The sequence below is a fragment of the Vulpes lagopus genome, chromosome 6, assembly GCF_018345385.1.
Source record: "Vulpes lagopus strain Blue_001 chromosome 6, ASM1834538v1, whole genome shotgun sequence".
Classification (NCBI taxonomy): domain Eukaryota; kingdom Metazoa; phylum Chordata; class Mammalia; order Carnivora; family Canidae; genus Vulpes; species Vulpes lagopus.
The window spans coordinates 2548746-2563965 of NC_054829.1; the positions used below are offsets into that span (position 1 = coordinate 2548746).

Below are 15220 nucleotides of genomic sequence, written 5' to 3' on the forward strand. Positions count from 1 at the left end.
AATCTCATGGTTAGAATAGAGCAGTTCTTTGGAGCATTTCAGTGTGCTAGCAGACCCAGAGTGGACCTCCTGTCCCCACACCTCCTGTCTTGCTCCAGTTGCCTTCCCTCATGTTGAGGTCCCTCCTCCCCAGGACCTTGTCTCCCCCGCCTCACCGGCACTGCCTTCCATCCTGTGTCCCACCTGCTCCGTATGTCCAGTCGCAGCGCACCTGATGTTGGGAGTGCCTCGTGGTCATTTACAGATGGAATGTGGCTTCCCTAGGACTTCTGGTCCTCAACTGGAGCAAAACAGGAAGGAACCAGTAGATGTTTCCCAGCAGCAATTTTGTTGCCAAGATAGATAATTGTGTCCCCAAGTTCATATTAGATGGTATGGCATTAGGAATCCTCTGAGCGATCATGGATTAGGGAAAGGATCACCCCCTACCACTCCATTGGGAATTTTTATAAACACAGTAGAATTTTCACTGACCACAAAGTGAAATCCAGGAATGCTCTTTCCTTAACTGACCTATCTGTACAGAAAGTGCCTCTTATGTACGATACAGAAAGTTGCCATCATTGTGTGCTTAAAAGATGAGCGTTCCGTAGCAGCTAACGCCATCCAGGCTTCCTGCTCCCCTGCTCAGGTGACACTCACAGGGAAGCATGTTTGGGCAGAGCGTTTTTGTGGGAGATCCTATTTTTACTGCACATATTCTGAAAATCTGTTTTTAATTCTAGTAAAAACATTCAAGAAATCAGGATTAAAATGGGATAACCACATCACAGGGTTGCCAAGAACAGAATTGACTAAAATCTGACAAGGAAGGGGTGTAGAACAACACAGTTCTCTTTATAACTGTGCCCCGACCTGTTTATGGCAGCAGAGCCCCTTGCAGCCTCTGTGAGCACCCCAGAATCACCACAGTGCAGGAGGCATGTCCTCCTGTCCTCCACCTCCAGGGCTGGGCTGTGGGCCTGTTTGCTGTGGTTTGGTTGTCTTATGGTTCTTCTCTTTGTCTGTCATGAAGGTGACAGCCTCTCTCTTAGGGACACCTTCTAAGACCAGCTCACTGCTCATTCTGACAGAAAATGAGAACGAAAAGAGGAAGTGGGTTGGGATTCTAGAAGGACTGCAGTCGATCCTTCACAAGAACCGCTTGAAGAACCAGGTGGTGCACATTCCACAAGAAGCTTACGACAGCACGCTCCCTCTCATCAAGGCCGTCCTGAGCGCCGCCGTCGTGGGTGCGTGCTCTCAACGCAGAGGGTGTCAGAGGGTGCCGTGTGCCTGTGGTGGCTGAACTGAACGCAGACCAAGGCCGCGGTGGTGGTGTCCCTTGACTTTAGTTCCTGCATCTACCATGAGAAGCAAACGGTGTGTGCCGCCGGTACTGACGTCATGTTGTTCTTACTCCTCTGCCTTGACAGATGGGGACAGGATTGCAGTCGGCCTAGAAGAAGGGCTTTATGTCATAGAGGTGACCCGGGATGGTGAGTGCACAGGGGTGCGGGTTCGTGAACCTCCCTGTTCACCCAGACGGGTGCAGGATGCGTAGTAGGAGCCTGCCAGCCTGCAAGGGCTAGGACACAGTCGGTGATGCGTAAAGTACGTCAGTAAGGGGAAAGGCAAACAGCTGAGGAACATGATTTGCCCCAGATAAGGGGCAAACGTTCAGCATATGTGTGTGGGGTGGCCGCGGTGCCTCCACACTAGGGCAGGGCCCTACTCACGGGCTCGACAGAGCACAGAGACCCGTACTGCGGGTGGGGATGCCACGCTGCTTGCTGCGCTTGCTGAGCCCGTCTCCAGGAGGGTTGAGTTAGGGAGTCAGGGGCCCGGAGAGCTTCCTAAAAGGAGGATCGTTTACATTCCTCGATGTCCTGGGGTCTTCCTGAAACTTTACTTCCTTTGCTTCCAAGTTTGACATTTCATTCTCCCCAGCAAGAAAATGCAAAGAAGGAACTGCTCCATGCTGGGCAGCTTTCCCTCTCTGAGCCCGGTGTGCATGCGTGTCCCTACCAGGGGTGGCCACAGCCCACTCGGGGCCATTGGTTCCACAGGTTCCAGACCAAGGGCTTTGCTCAGAGAGTCCTTAATGCAGTTAGGGTATTGGGGATAATTGGGTTAATTTGGGGGCTCAGTGAGGTGGTCACATGCTTTCAGAGAGTTTACCTGAGGGTCCAGTGAGGTTGGAGCCAGGCCTTTGTTCCCCAAATGCAGCCTAGGGTTCTTGTTTTCAGGGATGAGCTGGGATGAGGTCCAGATCCACCCCCTGGGCCACAATGTGCTTGGCTTCTCCCAGCCGGGTGGCCCTGGTACCGTGGAGGGGGGGGCAAGAATGTGAGAATGGGGGCTTCTGAAGGAGGGCGCTGCCCTGCTGTCTGCAGGACATGTTGGCAGGGGTGGAGGAGCGTTCTAGAGCCTGTTCGTGGGAAGGGAGCCGATGGGGGAGATTCCTGGGACACTTGGGCAGATGCTTGTGAGCCGCTGTGAGATCCCGGTGTTCCATTTCTGCAGTGATTGTCCGTGTTGCTGACTACAAGAAAGTCTACCAGATTGAGCTTGCTCCCAAAGAGAAAGTCGCCGTCCTCCTCTGTGGCCGGAACCACCATGTCCATCTCTGTCCGTGGTCTGCCTTCGATGGGGCGGAAAGCAACGTTGACATCAAGCTTCCAGAAACAAAAGGCTGCCAGCTCATAGCGACTGCGACACTGAGGAAGAGCTCTTCCACCTGCCTGTTTGCGGCTGTGAAACGGCTGGTCCTCTGCTATGAGGTCCAGAGAACTAGGCCTTTCCACAGGAAGGTCAATGAAATCGTGGCCCCTGGCACTGTGCAGTGGATGGCCGCACTCAAGGACAAGCTCTGTGTTGGCTACCCTTCTGGGTTCTCTCTGCTGAGCCCCCAGGGGGACGGGCAGGCTCTAACCCTGGTAAATCCCAATGACCCCTCGCTTACGTTCCTCTCACAGCAGTCTTTTGATGCCCTTTGTGCTGTGGAGCTCAAAAGCGAGGAGTACCTGCTTTGCTTCAGCCACATGGGACTGTACGTGGACCCACAAGGTCGGAGGTCACGCATGCAGGAGCTCATGTGGCCTGCGGCGCCTGTTGCCTGTAGTATGTATATGTTTTTCTGTTGCCATATCCCTGTTGCTGCTCTTCACCTCGACAGCATGCGTTCTAGTTTGCTTTGGTTTGTCTCTCAGTTCCCATAGCAGAGCAGTTAGAGAGGCACCAGAGAGGTGGGCTTCAAGCATTTCTTGAAGAGGAGATGTGGTCCCAACACCACGTCTCGGTCCAGCCACAAGAAGGGGAGCTGAGGTGGGCTTCCCTCTCGCGCCAGCCTCCTGCCCGCGGTGCCTTTCTCTCCCAGAGCACGAGGGCTTTGCAGGGGTCCCTCACCTGAAGAACCCCAGTGGGCATAATTTATAAGCTCATACGGTAACCCAAACAAACTAAAGTAGGTTTTGGTAGCCAGAAAATTATGCTCCAGTGTGCAGGGTAAAGTTCCTGCTGGGACCAACCTTGTCCCTGGAAGTGCCAGGAGGTGTGTCCTTTTGTTCACCTAGTTTCAGTGGCTTTCTGTGGCACGGGGGTCCCTGGACAGGAGTTGTTAAGACCTGAGCCTGGAGCGTCAGGGCCTGGACTCGGCTCTGTGGGGGCGCTTCCCACCTAGCCTGCTGTCTGGTCGCTCTGAGTAGACTCTACGCCTCAGAGTCCACCTGCTTGATGTATCTCAAGCCGGTGAGGCAGCAGGGCAGATAGAGCAGAGAGGAATTAGAAGGGTCGCAGGGACATGCTGATTTTGAGCTGATGGGGGATGGGGACAGGGTGGCAGGTGGGGGTCATATTTTCCTTAATCACCTTAAAGGACCATGTTGTGGGTGCCTCATTGCTGGCCACGCCGAGTTGGCAGAGTGTGTTGGGTCCAGGACGCAGGGCCTCGCTGCACATTGCCTGGCTGGGTCAGCCTGCAGCAGAGGCAGGTGGTGGCAGCGGGCCAGGGCCTACTGCCGGGACGCTCCCTGACGGGCCTCTGCCCACCCTATCCTCCACACGGGCAGATGCCTGTCTGTCGGGCTCTTTTCCTCCTGAAACTTAGGTTTTTAAAAGTTGATTGTGGAAAGGTCACTGAGCGTGATATTTCAGCATCCTGGCTGTGTGACTGGCATGGATACCTGATGCTCCCGTGTGTGCCCTTTCCAGTTCTCGCTCCACCTTCATGGCCGTTTTGCTCCCTTGTGCACAGTACAGACACCAAATCAGCTTTAGAGCTGGCGAAAAATAAGTAACTAACGTTCAGGCTGCAGAACTAAAACTCTGTTGCCTCCTTGTCCCATGCCCGTGCTGAGCATTTGTGTGTGTTACCTGTCCCTAGTCACGGAGGGAGGCGCAGTCCTGCTGTGCCAGGGACAGAGGGCTGTGCAGAGGACACGGCAGAGCCGGGCTCAACCACAGATCTGCCAGGCTCGCCAGCCCATCCTCTCGCCACTGGCACTGATGTTTTAATTCACATTTTTCTTTAGATTGGACATTTCAGTTTACCACTTTACTAGCAAGCCACACACCCAGCTCTCTCCTTGGCTCCTTGCAAAGGACGCCCCACATATTCCCAAGTAAGAGGAGCTGCCCCAGGAGCCTCTGAAAGTCACTTGAGAAAGTTTTTCTGGTGTGTCACTTCTGTAATGGCCTGCTGGCTAGTTCCAGCATCTCGGCCACTTCCTAAACCCTGTTTTATTTTCCTTTTTGTATTTAAAAGAGAAGGGCTGGCCACACAGCCCATTGGAAATTTGACAGCAACACATCAAAAGTTCATCTTCGGTTAGTGACGCGTGAACAAAGTTTTAAGTGAACCCTGGATGGCAGAAGGACCCGGAGCAGAGACTGAGCCTGCCTCGCCATCCCCAGCAGACCCTCTTCTGTGGCCTGCTTTCTTTCCCACAGTTCAGATAGTTTTACTGCAGTTCTAAAGGTGGGGACTGTACCCTGAAACTTCAAATGCCAGCTGGGCCGGCAGTCCTGGGTGTATCCCATCACTCAGGACCAGGAGGAATGGCCCCGCTGCGGGGCTCATCGCAGGAAGCTAGTTACCATCCCAGGTGTGTTCAGACCACCGAAGGGCTGCCTGCAAACACCCCGAAGGACCGATTTCATAGAAAGCTGGTGGGTTCGCCTAGTAGGTGGGGGTGTAGACAGGCAAGATTGTTGCCCCAGAGCTAAACGGCAATTCTGTTTGGAGATTTTAAATACTGACTCAGGAACCTGACTTTCTGGCATCTTTTAAAGGAATTTGCCTCAAAACAACGCCCGGCCCTTACCTAAATATCAGATGCATCGAGCCTGAGGCAGTTGTTTTTGCAGTAATTGTATAAGAAAATTAAATGAAAAAGCTAACTTTTTAAACAGACCCTCCTTGGCATCTGTAACATGGTGTTTAAAATGCTGTTGAGTTAGAGGGGACAGTAAAGCATTTAAACGTGGTAGGTTTGTATGAAATTTAAAGCAAAGGTTTCTTTCCTAGAGCACCAACGTGAGAGTATCTCCCACCTTGAATGGTTGTAACCCCTAAGCTGAGGGTGCGTGGTCCCCCTTGCACTTTCTTACATTCCCGGGTATTGGGGCCTCACCACCACCCTCCAGGGTGGTCTGGGACGGGGGGCATCAGTCTCTCACCTGGCTTCGCTCCGTCTGTGCTAGGTTGCAGTCCCTCTCACGTCACGGTGTACAGTGAGTACGGCGTGGACGTTTTTGACGTGCGCACCATGGAGTGGGTCCAGACCATCGGCCTGCGGAGGGTAAGGCCCCCAGGGTGGTGTGGCTGGCCCCGTCCCACCCTGCCACCAGCCATGTGGCTACCCTCCTTCCCTCTCTGCTGTCCTACACAGATAAGACCGCTGAACTCTGAGGGCACCCTCAACCTCCTCAACTGCGAGCCTCCCCGCCTCATCTACTTCAAGAGCAAGTTCTCCGGTAAGACTTTCTCAGCAGGTGGCAGTGAAGGGAGTGGGGAGGCAGGGCCTGGGTGTCACCAACACGAGGGCCACGTGAAACCACTGGCACCATTCTGCACGCCTACAGGAACGGTCCTCAATGTGCCCGACACGTCTGATAACAGCAAGAAGCAGATGCTTCGGACCAGAAGCAAGAGGCGCTTTGTCTTCAAGGTGCCAGAGGAGGAGAGGCTGCAGCAGCGGCGGTAAGAGTGAAATCCTTGGCCCGGCTCGGCCTCGCTCAGGAGGGATGTGTGAGAGCTGGAAAGATTTTGACATATTTGTGAATCTCAAAAATACTTTTCTTTCCCTCAGAGAGATGCTTAGAGACCCGGAACTGAGATCCAAAATGATATCCAACCCAACGAACTTCAACCACGTGGCCCACATGGGCCCAGGTGATGGGATGCAGGTGCTCATGGACTTGCCTCTGGTGAGCTCCTGGGACAAGACAGGGGAGGGGGGGTGGGGGCAGAGCTGAGCAGACCCGCAGCACCTGCTGCATGAGCCTGTCTCCGTGGCACCTCCTTCACCCGCGGCTCCTTACTGCCTTAGCGGGCCCCACAGCCACTCCCAGGGGCTCGGTATTTATTTGTGTATTTGTAAACACAAATACATTTGTGCATTTATACTTCTTTGGTGTATGTCACCATTTCAGGCTCTTAGTATTTTGTAAGGAAACTAGCTGTCAAAATATGAAATAGAATTTTACTTGACCTAAGATTGTTAATTCCCAATTCTTAGCTCAAAATTGGCCTGGCGCACTGTCCAGGGAGCAAGGTTCCAGGCCCTTGGCTGTGTTCTGTGGCGCCCACTTTGCAGTTGGCCTACCTGCTGGGCTGGGACTCAACGTGGTTCTACCCCGGGGTCAGCCTGCATTCCCAGCCCGGGCACCCCAAGTGTGCTCACCACCCTTCTCTCCACCCAGAGCGCCGTGCCCCCCTCTCAGGAGGAAAGGCCTGGCCCTGCTCCCCCCAGTCTGTCCCGGCAGCCTGTGCCCAGGAACAAGCCCTACATCTCGTGGCCCTCATCAGGTACCAAGGATGTCCAGGAGTGGGGACCTGGCCTGCTGGGACTCCGGGATTTCAGTTCAGCTCTGGACTCTTTTCCCTAAGATGATGGCTGTTCTCATTCCATAGGTGGGCCAGAGCCTGGGGTGGCTGTGCCTCTGAGGAGTATGTCCGACCCCGACCAGGACTTTGACAAAGAGGTACGACTTGCCTCCTTACAGGGACGCCACCTGAGTGTCTGCAGCTCTTCATGTGGAAGAGAATCAGTGGTGATGGAACAGCCACATGGGGCACAGCAGGCTCAGGAAAGGGGGAACAGGGGTGCAATTTCGCCACCACTGCAGAAAGAAGAGCAGCCTGGTGATGGGCGGGCCTGAGTGCTTATCACCACCGCCTCTGGGGTTCCCGACTCGTGACTTTGCCGGGCTGTGCTGAAGGAGCGGTTGGACAGCATGGGCTCTGTGACCATGAGTATGCTGGGAGAAAGGTGTGGATTCCCATTTCTGGGTAATGGCCTGAGCAGCAGGCTCTTCCATCAGACCTAGGCCTCTGCAGCCAGGCCTCTTTCTGGGCTTTGCTCCCGAGTCCCGGGCCCCTCCAGGCACAGGTGGCTGCCCTGAGCAGGGATGGTGGGCACAAGACCCCTGGGTGCTGACGGGTGGGGGCCACCCTGCTGTGTGACTGAGAAATGAAAGCCTTTCCAACAAAAGTCCAGCAAGCTTCTCTCTTCTAGACTTCTCCATGTACTTCTATATGTTCAGATGGCCTTGTGCATCTTGAGAGCCTTCCACGTCAGTCTCTCTCCCCTGTTGCTCTGATGGCCGTTCAGGATCAGTGTGTGGGGCCAGTGTGGCCCGGGGGCTCTTAGGGTGTTCCGGGCCCTGCCGTGGCGGGCAGCATCTTTGTGCACACTGAAGCACGCCTCTGCGAGACGGTAGTGAGGGCAGTGCAGGAGCCCGTGCTCGCCAGTCTTCGTGCCCTCGTGGGCTTGCTCGCCTGCCCTGTTGTCCCTGAGACCCCGCCCGGGGCTAGGCCTGCATGCACATGTGTGGGGCTGAATGAATGGCAAACACAGAAGGTCTTCCCTCACGTGTTCCTGGCTCTCAGAGGTCCATGCTCATTCCCAGCATGGGGCCGGCCATTTCTTCCTCCAGGGCCCGCTGCACACCCTCACCCTGCTCACTGGTGCATAGGAGCTCTCTTCTCACTGTGAACACAGTCCGTTGCAGGTGCTAATTCTCACGCAGTCCAGTCTTTCTCAGCTGAGTAAACATTCTCTTATGGTCTCCTTGGGAGTTTGGCAGGGTTCCTTGGTGTGTCGTCGTGCCATCATGATGTTGGTCAGTGAGAGAGAGTGTCCTGACCAAGTGCATGTTTGTAGGCAAGCACCTGAGTTTATTTCTTTTGGAAGTGGATGGCACCCTGGCCCTGTGCCATTTATGTCTCTCCAACTTGAAATGTTGTCTTTATTATATATGTTCAACTCCTTTGTTCACCTGTTTCTACTTCTAGACAGCCCATCCACCAGTGGATGGATTCTTTTCCTTCATCAGCGTCCATGCTGCCTGTGGCAGATTGGGCAAAGCATATCTCTTTGTTCTCTCTTTAATAACAGTTTCTTAGCTGTTTTTATTTTCTGTAATGAACTTTGTTTTTTCTAAGTATATTTATTAAATAACAGCTGTATCCAGTGTGGGACTCGAACCCATGACCCTGGGATCAAGAGTCACATGCTCATGCAACTGAGCTAGCCAGGTGCCCCTCTACAAATAAGTTTTTAAACTGGCTTGTTGGCTTAACAGTAAAAAAGTAAAAATTGTGTTGAGCCTCTCATTGGGATTACATTAAGTTCACAGATTAATTTCGGGGATATCCATTATCTTGACTTTTCCTTTATGGGAACATTGGGTGTCTCTCCAGTTGATGGTTTCCCTCCTACAGGGAGTGCATGTTTGTGGTAAGTTATTCTTAAGAATTTGAAGGGTTTTGTTGCCGTTGTGACTAGACTGTGATCTTTCATTAAATCCCTGGGGGTCATTGCTGGTGTCTCTACAAGTGGGTGACTTTGGACTGTTTGGTGTCTAGCTACCTTGCTGAATTCTTTTTTTTTTTTTTTTTTTTTTTTTTAAGATTTATTTATTTATTTATGATAGAGAGAGGCAGAGACACAGGAGGAGGGAGAAGCAGGCTCCATGCCAGGAGCCTGACGCAGGACTCGATCCCGGGACTCCAGGATGGCGCCCTGGGCCAAAGGCAGGCACCAAACCGCTGAGCCACCCAGGGATCCCCTACCTTGCTGAATTCTGATTGGCACTCATATTTGGTTGATGGCCTTAGAGTTCTGTGTCTCTGAGCCTGGGAAGGGGTGGGGGTACGGGTGCAGAGGTGGGTGTGGCCTCACTCAGCACACTGGCCGGGGCTCCTGAGAGCGGAGGTTTCGGTCACCAGCGGCATGGGCTCTGTGTCCACCCAGCTCCACTAAGACTCATGCCACCTGTGCTTCCTGGTGGGCACCTCTCCCCTGGCTGGGAAGTGGTTTTCCCCTCCTTGCTCAGGAAGAGCTTTTTTCAAGTAACGACGGAGTGATGGATGTTATGTTAATCAGATGCTTCCGTCTACGGTTTCCACAGTGACCACTTTCGTGGGTTTTCTCCCCAGCCTCTTCATGTTGGAGTGGACGTCCTCAACCTCCTGAGAGTAAATCTCCCTCGGTTGTGATGTGCTATTTCACCACGTGAGCATACTGATAGATTGGGCTTGGGATTGTGGTGTTGATCGTGTGCTCTGTGCTCTGTGTGGCCACCTTTGTCCTCAGAGCTGGGCTAGCCTCAACTCTGAGGAGGTCTGCATCTTGTAGTAGCCGTGATATATCGATTTTCTTTCCTGGAAGGATTCATAGAATGCCCTTAGAACGATCTAAGATTGATGGCTCCAGAGGCAGGTCTTGGTTTTTTCTCTTATTTTACTTTTTTCTCCTCAACCACTCGTTTTGAAAATCTCAAACCTCCAGAAATGTTGCAAGAATACTGCATGAACATCCCGTGTGAGCTTTACCTAACCTGCTTCTCCCTGGTTTTGGGGGAAGACCCAGCAGAAAGGAATTTGCAACATCACAGCACCCTAATCCAGTTCTCTGTGCATCTCCTGAGGGCGCAGGCGCCTCTTCCCCGATCGCGAGTCTCCTGTCGCACCTTGATGTCCGCCCCAGGGACTGCTGGCCCTCAGGTCCCGGCTGTTCTTAAACCCAGAAGCCAGATAAGGATCATGCATTGCGTTCCATAGTGCTGTCTCTAGACTTTTTTTTAATCTTTCATGATATTGAATTTGTTTAGGAAAAGTACCGTTCTCTTTCAGAATGTCCCTCGGTCAAGGCTTATCTGATATTTTGAATTGGAAAACACTGAAAGGTCCCCGTAGTGCCCTCCCTGCCGCCCACTTCTCCCCAGGGCCAGCAGATGAGTGCGTGTGAACATGTGCATGCGCAGTAGGTAGGACAGACCAGTCCCCTTTTCCTGAGAGCAGGGACCCGGCCGTGGTCCATGGTGTGCGTAGGCTACTTCTCTCTGTGTCTCCACTCACCGCATCTCTTTAGTCCCCCTGACCCTGGATCACGTCCTCCGTCTTCATCCAACATTCCCTTGTCTCAGCCTGGAATACTGTGCAGAGGACACGGTGTCCTCGGGGGATTCCATAGGGTGCCTGTTTGTCCTGCACTGATCTTGTGTGTTCACGCCCTATATTTACATAACTGGGGTTCACGTCACATAAAGCAGCCATTCTAAAGTGAACAATTCAGAGTTGTGCAACCACGAGCTAAAGATGAAAGTAGGGGATCCCTGGGTGGCTCAGTGGTTTGGCGCCTGCCTTTGGCCCAGGGTGCGATCCTGGAGTCCCGGGATCAAGTCCCATGTCAGGCTCCCGGCATGGAGCCTGCTTCTCCCTCCTCCTGTGTCTCTGTGCCTCTCTCTCTCTCTCTCTCTCTATGTCTATCATAAATAGTCTTTTAAAAAAAAAAAAAATAAAGATGAAAGTAAATCCATCACCCCCCAGCCTCCACCACCACACCGCCCTCCCCAAGCATCTCCCACTCCCCTTTCCCCAGCCCATGGCAACCACAGACCTTTGCGCTCTCTGTGGATGTCCGTGTGGACAGAAGCGTATACTACACGGCCTTTAGTGTCTGGCCTGTTCTGTTCACTTAGCGCAAGGTCTTCAGGTGTCATCGGTGCTTCCTGTTTGTTGCCACACGTTCCCCTGTGTAGACGTACCGCATTTTGTGTGCGCATTAGCACCCTGGTGGACAAGGAGCTGTCTCTACCTCTGGCTGTCAGGGGTTGTGCTGATGTGAACATGTGTGTTCGGGCATTCGAGCAATCACCTGTCTTCATTTCCTGTGTGCCTCGCGGTGGAATATGTTTAACTTTTTGAGAAACCATCAAGTTGTTTTCCACGACATCTGTACCGTTTCCCACTCCCGCCAGCAAGGTGTGAAGGTGAAGCTTCTCTCCACATCCTTGTCAACACTTACTCTTACTTTCCCCTGTTGTTTTGTTTTGACCCATCCTAGTGGGTGACATTACCATATGTCACTGTGGTTTCGATGTGCATTTCTCTAATGACCGCTGATGCCAAGCATCGTTTTCATGTACTTGTTGGCTACGTCTGTACCTTTGGAGAAATGTCTAGTCTTTGCCCGTTATTTTAAATTGAGTTGTCTGTTACTAGGTTGAAGAGTGTGTTATGTCATCTGGATACTTGACCCTTATGTGATGTGCAGATACTTTCTCCCGTGCTATGGGTTGTGTTTTCACATTCTTCTTCATGTCCTTTGATGCCTCTAATTTGGGTGATACCCAATTTTATTTTTTTTTAATTAATTAATTAATTTATTTATTTATTTATTTATTTTTTATTTATTTATGATAGTCATACAGAGAGAGAGAGAGAGGCAGAGACACAGGCAGAGGGAGAAGCAGGCTCCATGCACCGGGAGCCTGACGTGGGATTCGATCCCGGGTCTCCAGGATCGCGCCCTGGGCCAAAGGCAGGCGCCAAACTGCTGCGCCACCCAGGGATCCCTCCAATTTTATTTCTTTTGTTGGTTGTGCTTTTGAGGTCATATCTAAGAATTCATTGCTGAACCCAAACTCATGAAAATTTATCGTTTTCTTCTATGAATTTTATGGTTTTAGCCTTATATTTAGGTCATTGATCCACCTTGAGTTACTTTTCATATGTTGTAAGGGTGGATATCTAGCACTGCCTTCCCTCGTTGGGTAGTCTTGGCAGCCGTGTCAAAGACCAGTGACCATGGTTGTGTAGATTTATTTCTAGACTCTCAGCTCTGTTCCACTGGTCTATGCTAATACCGCCTCCCTGTTTGGAGTACCGTTGGCTTTTTAGTACATTTTGAAGGAGTATGTTTGGGAAGTGTGACTCCTTCCAGTTTTTTCCTTAGTATTGTTCTGACTACTCTGGGCCCTTTACAATTTTATACGAATTCGAGGACTGCTTTTTCCATTTCTGGAAGAAGAGAGCGCCAGGGGAATTTCGGCAGTGATGGCATGGAGTCTGTGGATTGCTTCAGGGGGAGCGTTGCCGTCCTGATCCGGGAAGCTGAGGTGCCGGTCCGCTTACTTAGGCCATCTTTAATTTCTGTCAGCAGTGCTCTGTAGTTCAGTGGACAGATGCTTCAGCTCCTTGGTGACGTTTATTCCTGTGTTGAGCTCCAGCAGGGGTGAAAGCAGGCACCCTTGTTTGGGCCCCATCCTAGGGGGAAAGTTGTGACTGCACCGTTGAGGCTGAAGTGAGTTCTGGGTTTTCCACAGACACACTTCATCACGTTAAGAGAGCTCATGCAGGGGGCCGTGAGGGACTCTAGACCGTCTGGTCTCTTCACTGCAGACTCGCTCCTTCCTCTTTGTAACTATAATTACTGAGTTATTTGTGGGTTCGGGGTTGGGCTTCAGTCTATGAGCTCTTCACCGGCGAGCTTCAGGAGCCTGTGGAATGCTTGTAGGGAGTGCTGTCGTGACAGGGAAGGAGACAGCAGCTGCCCAGGCTTTCCCCCGCAAATGCCCACGTCTCACGGCCTCCCCCCGGCCCAGGGCGACGGGTTCTTACGCTGTCCCCCTCCTCTGTGTTAACAGCCGGACTCGGATTCGACCAAACACTCGACTCCGTCGAACAGCTCCAACCCCAGTGGCCCCCCAAGCCCCAACTCGCCGCATAGGAGCCAGCTCCCCCTTGAAGGCCTGGAACAGCCAGCCTACGACGCCTGAAGCCGCCAGCCTCCCGCCTCACCGCTGTGGGGCCAGGGAGCTGGGGGTGGCCTCGATTGTCAGTGCCAAGACCGAGCTGACCCGCCAGTGTTGTCCAAGCAAATGTAGACTCAATTTGTAGATATGGAGATAAAGCAAATCTTTATTATAATAATGATCAGTTTTCTGCCGCATGGTCTGTGGTGGTAGGCCAGACCCACTCATCTGCACAGCTGTGGGGACAGCACTGTTCCGTTTGCACATGAAGGACCAGCACATACCCCCCCCCCCCCCGGAACGAGCTGCCGGGGCACATGGGGCCCTGCAGAGGCCGGTCTGCCCCGCGGAAACCCAGGAGGCCCGGTGCCGCTCCGCTACAGAAGCAGACAGCTCGGACGCAGCCTCAAGGACAAGCCTGTTCCCTGTTTCCTGAAACTGTTTCCTAGGACCTTAGAATAGTAGGAAGTTGTGTTTCAGTCCCAGTGTCACTAGAATTTTCAAGACAGGAAAGCGGAGGTTAGTTGGTGGCCTTTTATTCACGTAGCCATTACAGTCAGCTGCGGAAGACCCTCTGCCGACCGCGTAGCCATGGACGGAGGCCCCCGGTGAGCGACACCTGCCCTGGTCCCGTGTGTGCGTTAGGCCGTTCCCGGTCACAGCCATCAAGTGTCACCTGTATCTACTACTGTGAAGTCCACGCGCTCCCACAGCTTCTGCCTCACCGTGAAGGCGGGATGTGTCGAGCTGCAGCCGGGTCCCGAGGCCTGCCTGGCGGAGGCGGCCAGTGCCCCCGGAGCCCCGCTGCGAGCGCCGCCCCCGCCGCCCCGCCCCTGCATGGAGCCCTGTGATTAGTGCCCGAATGCATCATATAGACTCGCCCGACACACTCCTGCACATTGGCTCTGCCCGTGGATTTACTCTCCCCTCCTTGCTGCTGTGTGAGTAATCAGGTTTGGGGCCTGTCCCGGGAAAGGCTTAGGATTAACTGGCCGGCAAACACCACTTGTCTTCGGCCCCGGACAGGCTCTTCCCTGCCCTCCCGCTGGTCAACGTCGTTGGCGACGCTATTGAAGACGTGCACTTACCTTGAGTCGGCACTGAGTGACGTGGGCACCGCGGTCTGCCTGTGCGTGTCACACACCCGGCACCTGCTGCCCTCCCGCCCCCCGGGCCTTCTGCTGGGGCCGGCACCTGCTGGGGGTTCTGGTTTTTACTTTTTTAATGTAAGTCTGAGTCTTTGTAATTATTGAATCGTGAGAACATTTTTGAACAATTTACCTGCCAATAAAGCAGAAGACAGCAGTTTTAAAGTTCTCAGTGGTTCGTCTGAATGTGATGACTTGTCACCCTGCATGTGTCTGGGTCTCCCGGTAGCACCAGTGCCGGAAACCCCTCCCCAAAAGGCAATGAGGGAGCTGCTGTACCCGCTGCAGCTGCTCTTTGTCATTTGCTCGCGGACCGGGTGGGGGTTCCTTCACGTGGCAGGAGCTGGTTCCCAGAGTAGGACTCTGCCCCCCACCAGGCTACAATGGGGATCCGCCTGGGGGTTCACCCTGACATGGTAGGCAGAGGTGGGCTTGGGCCACTGGGTGGAGAGAGGGGCCGGCCGGCCACGGGCTCCTGCCAGGCCTCCGCCAGCCAGCCACAGCAGGAGGCTTAGGGTTCCAACCTGAGAGAAGTAGGAGCCTCTGGGGCCGCGGGCAGGGCCGGGCCAGTGGGCGCCCAGGAGACCCCCCTGCAGGGCGGAGCAAGAGCCCCACCCCCACCCCGCCAGAGAAGCTGTGACCGGAGAGGCTCCCAGCCAGAGGACCACCTGGAGCAGCAGGGGAGGCCACGGTGGGGTGGGCCAGTCTCCAGGAGCAGGGGCGGGGGGAACGGCACTCTGCGCTGGGGGCCCTGTGGGGCGGCTGTATTCACCCTGAGACCACCCTCCCTCCCCCAGGCAAGTTCCTGGTGGAACAAGGGCGATGGTGTG

General features: G+C 53.5%; 1 protein-coding gene across 1 annotated transcript in view; it reads left to right on the top strand.

Moving 5' to 3' along the window:
* Window positions 1-14558, top strand: part of CDC42BPB (CDC42 binding protein kinase beta) — a 105888-nt gene extending 91330 nt beyond the window's left edge. Inside the window, exons 28-37 of the mRNA XM_041760144.1 lie at window positions 1016-1232; window positions 1416-1478; window positions 2506-3102; window positions 5683-5780; window positions 5871-5955; window positions 6064-6181; window positions 6291-6408; window positions 6904-7009; window positions 7115-7185; window positions 13135-14558. Of these exons, the coding sequence (XP_041616078.1) occupies window positions 1016-1232; window positions 1416-1478; window positions 2506-3102; window positions 5683-5780; window positions 5871-5955; window positions 6064-6181; window positions 6291-6408; window positions 6904-7009; window positions 7115-7185; window positions 13135-13266 (1605 nt within the window). The 3' untranslated portion in view covers window positions 13267-14558. The remainder of the gene's footprint in view (window positions 1-1015; window positions 1233-1415; window positions 1479-2505; window positions 3103-5682; window positions 5781-5870; window positions 5956-6063; window positions 6182-6290; window positions 6409-6903; window positions 7010-7114; window positions 7186-13134) is intronic.
* Window positions 14559-15220: the final 662 nt, after the last annotated feature.